At 40.5% G+C, this 13,005-nt stretch overlaps 1 protein-coding gene across 14 annotated transcripts in view; it reads right to left on the bottom strand.

The window, feature by feature from the left end:
• Positions 1-653: 653 nt before the first annotated feature.
• The window catches only part of SFMBT1 (Scm like with four mbt domains 1), a 130,215-nt gene continuing 117,863 nt past the window's right edge, over positions 654-13,005 (bottom strand). For all 14 annotated transcript variants that reach the window (XM_086697946.1, XM_086697945.1, XM_086697942.1 and 11 more), the window contains 7 exons: positions 9,198-9,337; positions 8,423-8,532; positions 7,520-7,695; positions 3,992-4,170; positions 3,563-3,808; positions 2,203-2,331; positions 654-1,324 (listed from right to left, as the gene is read on the bottom strand). In XM_086697946.1, coding sequence (XP_086554072.1) covers positions 1,184-1,324; positions 2,203-2,331; positions 3,563-3,808; positions 3,992-4,170; positions 7,520-7,695; positions 8,423-8,532; positions 9,198-9,337 — 1,121 coding nt within the window. In that variant the 3' untranslated portion in view covers positions 654-1,183. The remainder of the gene's footprint in view (positions 1,325-2,202; positions 2,332-3,562; positions 3,809-3,991; positions 4,171-7,519; positions 7,696-8,422; positions 8,533-9,197; positions 9,338-13,005) is intronic.

The raw sequence follows: 13,005 nt of genomic DNA, 5'->3' as shown, positions 1-13,005 counted from the left end.
AAATGTGACTAGGCAAAGAGGTTTCCAGAATCCTTAACCACCTCTCAATCTTTGTGCAGCCACTGAGGATATGAGGACACAGTTTTACAGAAACTCCGTGCTCTGCATCACCCCCTGAAACATTTTTTCTCTTGTACTTCTACTCTATCTGCTGGGGACCCCAAGAAAGAAAGGGAGATGGGCTTACTGTAGGTCCAAGGAACACCTACTGATTTTTACCCAAAGTGAGGACTCTAGAAAGGAAACAGACAACTGTAGAGAAAAGTAAACATAAAATAAAAGCCACTGAAGTCCCTCTGAGAACTGACAGGAAGAGAGCAACTAAATGGAAATGCCCACAATCTCTGAGAGACCACCTAAAACCGGGAGCCCACGCTGGCTCCAGACAGGGAACAATGACAGTAGGGTTCTCACATCAGGTCAGGAACTGTGTAAGTGCTCGCATGTGATTTTTAAGCAGTGTTTTTTTTCCCCCTCCAGGTTCTGTCATAGATTTAGTGTTCATGTTGCTTAAAAATGGCATCATACAAAAAACCTTATACATGGCTGTAAGCTCAATCATCAACAGAGGTAGTAAACAAAGGAACTCCTAAGAATAGCTTTTAAAATGGATCAAAGTGTGACTGTACATTCAAAACCCTAGAGCCACGTAATCATCCCCAAAATGAACTGTTTTAATTTAAAAAAGCTTAAAAACACAATGACAATGAAGCACTGATGTGCCTTAGGCACAGTCCCAAATCAGTGCTGACTTAAAGCTATGTCCTCTCTTTCCAAGAAAGGGAAAGCAGAGAACAAAGTTCACTCTACAATGGGAAGGAACAGAACAAAAAGAAAACAACCATAAGGATGCTTTCCAGCAGCCTAGATTATTCTTTGTTTTCAGGCCACACCACTGGAAATGCTTATTCTTCTTACAGGAGTCTTTTCTTCACAACCTTTATTTTTTTTAAAACTGCAATCTGCTGACCAACAGATGCCCACATTTCCACTGGCAGGAGAGCCACTTCTGTGCAGTGTTTGCTTCCTCAGTGTGGGTCCTCCTTCCCTGAAAGTGCAAAGAGAGCAAGCCGACGTCTGCAGGGCCCGGAGCCCCAGGACCGTGTCAGTGCCACTTGTAGAGTGGGGAGAAGGATTCGCTGCATTTGTGCTTCAAAGACACAGCTCACTTTGGTTGTCCTTCTCAGTTGGCAAACTGCTCATAGAAAGCAAACTTGATCCTCTCTATGTGATGGCAAAGTTTGATGGCAGGGCCCAATTTTAAGTCCATGCATTCTTGAACAGTGGGAAGGGTAAGGAGCAATAGGGCCTGCCCATCAATTTCCTGTTAAGGCATAAAATACAAATTATCTATGATGTGCACATGGATGGCAGCTCCATCAAGTCAGCCCCTTGTTCACTTTGGCTTGTGTCAAAATCAGAGTCCCTGTGCTTTCCTTTATAATTTTTCCCCTTTAAACAAGTATCACACAGTTTCTCCTAAGTGCCCCTCACAGTCCTCCATACTAATGAGTCTTCAGAATTAATGACAAACTTTTACCAAGGATAAGAAACTATTCTACACTTTTTGCTCTGCAGAAATTCAATAAACAAACTAGTTTTGTAACTGGCAACTAGATGTGCCAAAGAAACATCTCTTTAGAGAACTCTTTCTAAAACTGAAAGAAAATATTAATTATAAATTTCAACATTTTCCTACTCTGTAACATTCATAAAAGGCTGATGAGCTCTTCAAACATGTTCAGTTTGGAATCTCCCCAATTATCCAAACAAAATTTAATTTAGTATTTATTTAAGGTCACAGATTATTCGTTTCAGAAAACTTGCCTCTAAACTGATCACCACTTTAGATTCTAACACATTATAGATGTTAATTATTTTTAAAAACAAGCAAGTCATTCTTTTGGAAAAGAAGAGCACAATTAAGCATGGCATGCTTGATTTTAAGCCATTTAAACATTTGGGGGATGGAAACAAAGTCTTAGGAAAAATGGCAATGCAATGATAATCTGTTTCAACTGTGGAACAAGTCAGCTCAATAGCCTTTTAAAATCATCTTTCTACTACTCGTAAAAGAGGAAATACATTTCTTTCCTTTTGGATAGAAATATTTTTCTTCCGACTTGTAAATAAATTGCTGTTACATCCATAGTCCTTTGCAAAAGAGACAAATTAACGAAAATCAAAGGTCTCTAAAATTACCTGGTCTAGAAATATTCTTGCTAATGGAGCACAGTCGGTGGATCTGATGAACCGAACAACATCTGCCACACTCCACTTCAGGGGGTTACTGTCCAGATGAAGCCTTTCAGCAACTTCAATCCTTATTTCCTTCAGTCCCCATAACAAAAGCAAACCAAAAGATGTCAGAGCTATTTTATTCTAAAAAAAAAAAAAAGTCTCTCTATAGAAATCCATAACCCTTTGAGGCAAGATTTAAAGTGGTTTTAGGGCATGAATTCTCCCAGCAAAGATGGCCAAGGTCCATATACGTTAGGTATTCAGGAAATATCTATCTTTGATAATAAGAAATACCAGTGGGGAAGAATTTATCTCGAAGTTTCAGCACAAATAATTTGGACAATTTAACAGAGAAAAATGGTTTTTAAATCTCCCATTTGTTCCTTGGTTTATTTCAACTCAGTCTCTGGTAGGGTGCTGAAGCAATGGGATGCTACTTGGGAAGAGAGAAGGCTTAACTACATCATAAGGAGAAATCATTTACTGCTTCAGTTCATGCAATACATTTAAAATACAGTTTTATTTTTTAATATATTTATTTTTAATTAATTAATTAATTATTAATTAATTAAGAGAGCGAGAGACAGAGAGAGCGAGAGAGAGAATGAATATCCCAAGCAGGCTCCACACCGTCAGCATGTAGCCCAATGTAGGGCTTGAACTCATGAACTGTGAGATCATGACCTGAGCCGAAACCAAGAGTCAGACACTGAACCACCCAGGTGCACCTACAACCCAGTTTTAAAACAGTAACTTGGGGCGCCTGGGTGGCGCAGTCGGTTAAGCGTCCGACTTCAGCCAGGTCACGATCTCGCGGTCCGTGAGTTCGAGCCCCGCGTCGGGCTCTGGGCTGATGGCTCAGAGCCTGGAGCCTGTTTCCGATTCTGTGTCTCCCTCTCTATCTGCCCTCCCCCGTTCATGCTCTGTCTCTCTCTGTCCCAAAAATAAATAAAAACGTTGAAAAAAAAAATTTAAAAATAAAACAGTAACTTAACTGCCATTCTTATAGTGTGTATGTTATATAATATGCATATATGTGTATGTTAAATACACCAAACAAAATAGTTTAACAAGAATCAAAAGGATAAATAACTTATTTCTACAGGACCATATATATTATTAAAAAAAAAAGGGGGGCAGTTTTCCCTAAACTAAATGACAGACTACTACAGATAAATTAGCAATGAAACTTTTTTTGTTTTTTTTTGACTTAAAATAAGCAGCCACTGAAATAAATGGAATGACAACATCATTAACAATCATTTCTCAGAGGGCAAGTCTAGAGAGAGAAAAAAATGACAGTGCATTTTAAAAATGGCACCTTTGGTGAAGGAGGTTTATTCTCATCATCAGAAAATGAAAAAGTGCGAAGCTCCCTTTTTCTCCGTTGTCTGTCTGGAGGCAGCGATGTAGATATCTCACTTTGGGTGGGAGAGGAAGAGCATGACTTTTTTTCAGACGTTTCTGACTCTTCCTGTAGCTCGTCCTGTTGCTCAGATGTACTGCCCTCACTTAGGGAATCATCATCGCCTTCGTCTGGATCATCCTCATCTTCACCTCCACTTCCCTAGAGGAAATGGAGGGAAAAGTCTCACTGAAATTCAAGACAAACCAGCTCTCAGGTCACAAAACCACCTTCTATTGAGCAGGGATCTGAGTTAGAGAGGCCTGCAGGTGTTCCTTCTGTGTCTGGACTACAGAGCAGTAAATCTCGGCTTCTAGACAAGACGGTACCTCACAGATCTCATACCTGGGGCGAGCCTGCTGGGGTGTTATCAACAGATGCAGAGGAGCGTTTCTTCTTATGGACAAAAACATTTTTCCGTCTCTTCCTTCTCTTACTGGCTTTTTTCAGGGCACACGCTAAGTTACTATGCCCACCAGGTGGCCTTCCGATTCTTTTATTTTTCTTCTTTCCATAATAGTGTGCTAAATATGAATGACAAAGAAAAATGAGACAACTTCATGACTTCTGTACACCTTGCACTGCAAGAGATTCTACTAGCACAGCAGAAAACAGGTACAGTGTATTTGATTAAGGTTAAACTCCATGCTGTGGAGTAATCTCATCTGTCCAGATCTTAAATGTACAGTATAATTAGTACCAACAAATGCATAAACCTGAATTAACCTTCCCCCTATGAAGATACAGAATGTCTCCATCAACCTAGGAAGTCCCCAGGGTCCCTTCCCAGTCAGTCCCCCTCACCAGAAGCTACCACAACTGTATTCTAATTTCTGTTGGTATAGATTAGTTTTGCCTCATCTATAGAACCATTCAGTAGATACTTTTGGGACAAGGTTTCTTTCACTCAGCATAATGTTCCTGAGTTTCACCTATGCTGCAGTACGTATAAATAGTTCATTCTCTTCTATTGATGAACAGCATTCCATTGTATAGAATATACCAGTTTAACTATCCTCCTGTTGACAGGCATCTTGGCTGTTCCCAGGTTTTGGCTGTTATTATGTGGCAATGAACATTCTTGTACAGGCTTTTGGTGGGCATGTTTTCACTTTCCTGGAGTAAAACTGCTGGACCAGACCATAGATGTATGGAACTGCCAGTTTTCTAAAAGGGTTGCATAATTTGACATCCCAACCAGCAATGTATGAGTTGCTCTACACCTCTGCCAACTTGAAGGACTGTCAAATCTTTTTCATTTTAGCCAATCTAGTGGATGTGCAGTAATTTCTCATTATAGATTAGATCTGCATCTCCCCGGACGAATGGTATTGGCATGTTTTCATGTGCTTATTGGCCATGTGTGTATCTTTTTTGTGAAGTGCCTATTCAAGCCTTTTATTCATTTTTAGAATGGTTTTCTCTTTTTGCTTCTTTTTTATTGAGATATAATTCACGATATAAAATCCATCATTTTAAAGTGTACATATTCAGTGATTTTTAGTATATTCAGTATGTTGTGTGACAATCACCACTATCTAATTCCAGAACATTTTCTTTTTAATTTTTAAAAAATTGAGGTAAAAGTCACATACAATTAACCTATGTTCAAATGCACAATTGGTGGTATTTAGCTTATTCACAATGTCGTACAACCACCAGCTTTCTGTTGCTGCCACACTTCTCTTACTACTGAGTTGTGGGAGTATTTGCTCTATTCTGGAGAGGAATTCTCTGAGAAGTTTTTAATTTTGGTGATTTCTTCCTTTATGTTAGTGCATCCTCTCTAAGAAATCTCTCCTTACCCCAGGATCTTGAGGCTATCTTATTTTCTTCTAGAAACTTTATAGTTTTAGCTTTTTACATTAGGTCTGTGATACACCTTGAATTAGTTTTCATATACAGTGAGGTAGGGGCCAAGGAGTTTTGTTCTTGTTTTTTTGATTTGGAAATCTAATTGTACCAGTACCATTTGTTGAGAGAATTTCCCTTCCCTGTTACATTTTTCATCTTTGCTGAAAATCATTTAACCACATAAAATTGGGTCTATATGTGGGCTCTCTGTTCTGTCCCATCACTGTGTGTAACTATTTAATCAATACCCCACTACTGATAACTAAACCTTTATGGTAAAACTTGAAGTCAGAGTAAGTTCTCCAACTTTATTCTTCTTTTTCAGGATTGTTTTGGCTATTCTAGATCCTGTGCATTTTCATATAAATTTTAGAATACAAAGACAATTCCAAAAATGAACCATATATATTCTAATTTTAAATATGTATGTTACCTATTAAGGTAGTAACAAAATAGAATGTAATTTTTTGTAAAAAATGAATTCTAAAGTATATAAATCCATTTGGTATCACTCAAATTACTAACTGGGAAAAATTATAAACACTCTCTCCAAAGTCTAGGCTTATATCATTACGAAAAATAAATTTAGACAAAAAGCATAATAAAATCCACATATCTTCCATAAGCTCAAAGTGACATACATGTATTTAGAGAACAGATATATTTCACTTAGATACTAATACCTGCAATATGCTAAACTTAGTGCTGAATTTGACACAATAATAAGCTAAGACAATCCCTGCTTTTTAGTCCAACAAATATAAATAGAAACGACAAAGTTAGGCTCCTATATGACTTTGTGATTCAAACATTGATTAGCAAGCTCATCATGCTAAATGATCTCAGCTCAGCAGCATCAAACACAGTGTCTCGGAGCTCACTGGAAAAGCAGACACATTTAGATCCCAGATACCCACAGACCTGATGAATCAGAACTTTGATTTTAACAAGATCCTCCGCTGATCTGCATGCATGATAAAGCTTAAGAGGCACAGGATTAGAGGTCCCTAAAAGAAGTCTTCAAATTTAACAAGGTAAAATCTTCCTCTGTATTAAGTCTCCCAAGTGACATCAGGGCTTGTAAAATTTAAGGAAGGGTAGGATCAGAATTTTGTTTTTGGGCAACAATGCCGTGACAAGGCTCCAAATTGGAAATTTCATCTTGTGTGACTTTTTTTTTTTTTTTTTTTGGGTGCAGTTTCACATGGGAGAAGATAAGCAATGAGAGGGAACAGGTGTTGTTTTGACAGTTCTGAGTGAGGCCCGCAGCCACCTCCTCTCCAGTTATTGATGCCTCCCAACTACCCAAGCTTCTGTGCTGCTCCGGGCAGATGCGAGGCGCGCTCTGGCTGCCCCCTGCCCGGAGCACTCTCACCCTGCGGTCTACATAGCTGGCTCTCTTGCTTCCTTTGGCTTGACACCTTGCATGAAGACCTCTCTAGCCATCTGTGAACAGCAACCCACCCTAGCCTTCCTCACACCCCTACTTCGCTTAAGTTGCTTCGCTTTTCTCCACGGTACCTATCTCTATTTGTTCACTTGTTTATTATCTATCTCCCACATTAAAATGTAAACTCAATGAGGACAGGAATTTTCTTTTTCTTTACTGTAGCATCCCGATCTCAGTGCTAGAACAGTGGTGGCACACAGTAGACACATAATAAATACTTGCACACTGTATGAATGAATTACATATCCTATTCAATGCAACAGCTAATTTATATACATACTGTATGTGAAAGTTAGCAAACTTGGGCTTGTGGGCCAAATCTGGTTCATGGCCTCGAGCTAAAAATGGCTTTTCCATCTTTAAAAGTGTTTTTTAAAAAGTAAAAATAAAACTGAGAAGAATATGCAATAGAGATCATCTGACCAACAGCCTAAAATATTCATTATCTGGCCCTTTACAGAAACAGTTTGCATACCTCTGCTATAGGTGAAGGTCTGCAAAATAAAAACTTTCCAAGATATAAAGTATGGCCAGCTTTATAGTTAACAAGTTTGAGAAACCTGACTCACTATATTTGGTCTTTGTAAGCACAGAGCAGTTCTCAGAACACTTGTCCAGAACCATCCGTGGGCCGAAGAGATTAGGACAGCACTCCAGTTTGATGCAGGTTTGCCGGCAGAACTCGGTCACCCGGTCCGCTGTCTTCACTACCTCAACAGTAGCCCGGTAACTCTTTCCTTTGTATCTGCCGTGGAAGATGCCAGACACAAAGTTTACTGGGCTAGTGATTACCCAGAAAAAAATCAAGTGCATTCAAAGACCTGAAAAATATCTTTGCTTTTCAGAAGAGTCTATGCCCTTTATAGTCTGAGGATTCTGAATATGAGTTTATGCATATTGTACTTAAATCAAATTTATCACTTAAGTAGCTATGACAGCTAAGCACTGAATTTTTATAGTAGCAAATAAGACTCTTGTTTTCTAGTTCCTCAGTTTAAGGTTTTCACATAGGTGCTTCTACACTAACTACTAAAAGCAAAGTGACTTCTAGGAAGTCTTTCTTTACCCTTGGGCAGTGATCCTCAGAGTGTGGTCATGGACCAGGTTGACCTGCTAACTGTCCCCCATCCATGCATGGCAAGACCAGGTCAGAAAACAAGAGCAAATGTTTTTAAACTTTCACGGTAATTTGCAAAAGTAATTTTATGGCTCTTAAATCTAAAAACAAATTATTTTTGCGTTCTATGTTCTTTCAATTTCCTATTTCTTACACCTCATTTTTACCGTATTTTATAACAGTGCTGGCCTACAACAGGATAGAAACTTAAAAAAGAAAACAAACCTGGTCCTTCACCACAAACAGTTGAAGAACTGTCTGAGGGAACATAACTACTCTAACATTATTCATGAAAGAAGGAATTCTATGGCCCATTAAAGACAAATAAGAATAAAGGGCAGAAAAGTCTACTCACTTGGCTTTTAGGACCTCCCCACATCCATGCCACACAGAGTCTTTGTCTAGCTGCAGCTCCCGAAGGACACGACTGGGTTTATAGGCTGCATTGATAAGTAAAGTGAGGACCTGTGCTCCGTTTTGAAAGCCGAAATACGGGTTGGGAATGAGAAAAGCAGACCATTAGAATCTTGCTATCCCCCAGAATGTCATTTAGGAGATCACACTCTCTTAGACCTTCAAAACATTATTATGGTCAGGAAGAAATAGGCACCATGAATTAAAAACTACTCTGGCATATGCTTCTAAATCCTTTGCCAGTCATGGTATACACAGAAGCTCGGCCTCCCCAGACCCTGCCCTGCCATCCCACAGACTAAAAATCCCAACAGTCTTTTCAGATGTTGTGCGCAGCGCGCGGCGGCTGGCTGGAAAGCTCAGGAGGTACAGCCGGCGAGCAGCTGTCTCATGGTCCCTGTGAGCGCCACACAGCCTCTGACTCCCAGACGATGCCCCTGCTCATCCTTGCACAGCGCTCAGGTGGCCTCTGACAAAAGACCTGTCTATGCTGGCAGAGGTGAACCTGCTGCTGTATGTGGAGAAATGCTTAGGTGATATTCCCTCGGAAGCAAAAGTAATGATGTGTCTGGTTTGTGGAACAATACATAAAAAGAGTGAGCTGCTTCCAATAACCCCAGAGTTGCCACATTTATGGAGGGCGGATTCCTGTGTACACGAGTCTCTGAGGCTGCTGTGAAATCCCCAAGTTCTCTAGCCCGAGGCAAGAATCTCACCTCTCTGAGGACTAGAACACAGTTCCCAGGTCCTACACATTGAGGCAGCTCAGCGATTCTTCCTTTGTTCAGATATGGCCCTGAGAAGCAACGGTGGTTGAAGTATATCTTTGGACAGCAGTATTTTCCATTGATCATAACTGGGGAGTGAAGAGAAATGAATGTTTACAATGGTCATTTTCCACTCTGTCTTTCCAAAATTGGGTTACTGGGTGGGGGGGGGGGGGGGGAGGGGAACAAGCTTATCCACCATTACATATTCTGAAGCTTAGGGTTGTCTGAGTGCGTCTTGAAATGCCTTATCCTTATGACAGCTCCATCGCGGAGCTTATCCCTCTACCCACATCAAGCACCGACCTGAATTATCTGCAGATTACCTTCAGGGTTAATTCAACACTGTTCCAGAGTCCCACATGGCTATCAATAAAGGAAGTGAAGGACTGACTTTAAGAACCCATGGTGATTCTTGATGATCAGCTATTCAATAATCTATTTTGGAAAAGTTCTAGACAGTGATAGTGAATCTTTTCCAAAACTACAGTTTGTCCCCTTAAAACCCACCAAACTAGCATGTTGGCAATGTTCTTTCCATGAGGTGGATACCCTCCCATGTCTGGGACTCCTCAGAGGGCTGAAAGTGTACTATGAACACATCTCTAAGTTCTTTAAGTACTGTGGGGTCTAAGTGTGCCTAGAGACCCCTCTCTTCAACTATTTTTCTGTGTGAATGCTATACTTCAATGTAATGGTTTTTTATTCCCTCATCATGGTTGTCAATTCCGCTAATAAATAGGAGAGACTCAAAGACACTAGCGAATCTTCCTCTCCACATAAAACGGAGAGAAGCCCTGCTGATGGACACCGGTGGGGAAAGGGCACGTGAGCACTGCCCACTGCTGACGGGATCCTGAAGCACACAACGCTCCCTGCGGAACTAAGGATGTGGTCTTGGCACAGAGATCAGCAGGTCTGTGCCCCCTTCTCGACCTGAACTATGCCACCCACATCCCCCTCTTCAGGATTAAGGCCCATACGCTCCCCGCTGCTGGCAGTGTTGGCAGCTTATGGCTTCCAGCTGTAAGGCATCCCAGAATTACCCTCTGCCTACCCTCTCACTAGGAGGCACCCTGCCCAAAGTCCCACTCTATGTGAGTGGGCAGGGAGCAGCAGCCCACTTCTAACCACTGACCAAAGAGGGAGTACAAAGGTGTGGCCACCACCCCTCAATTAGGGACAACTCCAAGTGGCCACGCCAGCTAAAAGGCTCCCCCGCGGGCTGGAAGAAACTTCTGTTACATCCGCACTGCAACTCAACTTCTCCCTTTGCCCAATCCTGCTTCCTTTACCTTCCCGCACCCTGGAGTTGTTCCCAAAAAGCACTGCCCAGTGAAACTCCTGCATGCAAATACCAGTCTGTTTCCAAGGTAACCAGAACAATGACAAAACGCAAACCAAAAAGAACATGGCTGAGGTCACTTGAGAAATATTAATGTCTTAATCCTAGAATTTTAGTAGACATTAGAATAGCCAGTAGTGCATCAAAATTAAAGAGTTACCTTACCTTTTGATACCAAATCAAAACCACAATGAGATATTACCTCATTAGAGATACCTGTTAGAATGGCTATTATCAAAAAGACAAATAAAAAGTGTGGGGGCACCGGGCTGGCTCAGTTGGTAGAGCATGCGACACTTGATCTTGGGGTTGTAAGTTCCAGCCCCACAAAGGGTATAGAAATCACTTAAAAATAAAATCTTAAAAAAATGAAAAGAAATAACAAGGGTTGACAAGGTGGTGGAGAAAAGAGAACACTGGTACACCATTAGAATGTAAATTGGTACAGCCACTAGGAAAAAGTGTATCGAGGTTCCTCAAAAAGTTAAAAATTGAACTATCATATGATCCAGCAATTCCACTTTGGTTGGAATTTAACTGAAAGAAACAAAAATACTAACTTGAAAGGACATCTGCACCTACTGCTGCCATGTTCAGTGCAGCACTATTTACCACAGTCAAGGCAATGGAAGCAACCTAAGTGTCCACGGATAGATGAATGGACACAGAGTGGAATATTATTCAGCCATTTAAAAAAAGGAAGTCCTGGGACACCTGGGTGGCTCAGTCGGTTAAGCGACCAACTCTTGATTTTGGCTCGGATCATGATCAAGCCCCATATCAGGCTCTATGCTGACAGTGTGGAGCCTGCTTGAGATTCTCTCCCTCCCTCTACCCCTTCCCTGCTCATAAGCACATGCGCTCTCTCTCTAAATAATTAAAAATGCAAAAAAAAAGGAAGTCTTGCCATTTGTGACACCATGAACAGACCCTGAGTTCACTCCCTAAGTGAAATAATTCAGAAAAAGACAAATATCATATGATGTCACTTGAATGTGGGATCTAAACAACAACAACAAAGCCATAACTCACAGATACAGAGAACAGTCTGGTGGTTGCCAGAGCAGGGGCAGGGAGTGGGCGAAATAGGTGAAGGTGGCCAAAAGGTACAATCCTCCCGTTATAAAATATAAATAAGTCCTGGGGAATGTAATGTGCAGCATGGTGAGTGTAGTAATACTCCCATGTATTGTACATTTGCATGTTGCTAAGAGAGCAGATCTTAAAAGTTCTCATCACAAGAAAAAAAATGTATAATATGTGGTGGTAGGTATTAACTAGATTTTCTGTGGTGATCATTTGTAATATATGTAAATATCATATCACTATGTTGCACTGCTAAAACTAATATAATGTTATATGTCACTTTTATCTCAATAAAAAAGTGGGTAATTTTTAAAAAGATATTCACTAATGCTATTCTGCTGGGTACTCAAAAGATACCATTATGGTCAAGTAAGAGTTACCCTAGCAAGCAACAGAAGGATGATTCAACATTAGGAAAAAAAATCTACCACTGAAATGCACCACATTAATAAGCTTAGACAGAAAACTCATATGATCATCCAATGCTAAGGAAAAATTATTTTGTAAATGTGAGCATGTGTTTATGACCAAGGTTCCTAGAAAACCAGAAATAGAAAGGAACTTCTTTAGCAATTACATGCCAGTCACCTATTTAATAGGGAAAGATTAAATACCTTCCCTTTAATATTATGAATAGGGGTACCTGGGTGGCTCAGTCGGTTAAGCGTCCAACTTCAGCTCAGGTCATGATCTCATGGGTCACAAGTTCAAGCCCCATGTTGGGCTCTGTGTGGACAGCTCAGAGCCTGGAGCCTACTTTGGATTCTGTGTCTCCCTCTCTCTCTGCCCCTCCCCCACTCATGCTCTGTCTCTCTCTCTCTCTTTCAAAAATAAACAAACATTAAAAAAAAAAATCAAAAACAGTATTATGAAATAAAACAATAGTGCCACTATCACCAGGCCTGTTAAACACAGGGTAAAGTCGGGGCGCCTGGGTGGCTCAGCTGGTTAAGCGTTCGACTTTAGCTCAGGTTATGATCTCACGGTTTGTGAGTTCAAGCCCGGCCCCGGGCTCTGTGCTGACAGCTCAGAGCCTGCAGCCTACTTTGGATTCTGTGTCTCCTTCTTTCTCTGTCCCTCCCCCACTTGTACTCTGTCTCTCAAAAATAAATAAGTATAAAAAAAATTAAAAAAAAAAAACACAGGGAAAAGTCTCATAAGGAGCTATCAGAAAATAAAAGTAAGCAAGTATAGCAAACTGGTTATTATACTAAAGTTAATTACTTTTTTATGTGTAAGTGACATAATGAGAAGGCAGTGGGTGGAAGAGACAAAAGTGTGTGTTTTGAACCAAGAAAGATCCAAGTTGTATTTTTGACCCATCTA

This window comes from Puma concolor, chromosome A2 (genome assembly GCF_028749965.1).
Source record: "Puma concolor isolate L17-30 chromosome A2, mPumCon1.1.hap2, whole genome shotgun sequence".
NCBI lineage: Eukaryota > Metazoa > Chordata > Mammalia > Carnivora > Felidae > Puma > Puma concolor.
The sequence above is the reverse complement of the archived record's forward strand: the minus strand, read 5'-3'. Positions and strand labels throughout refer to the sequence as shown.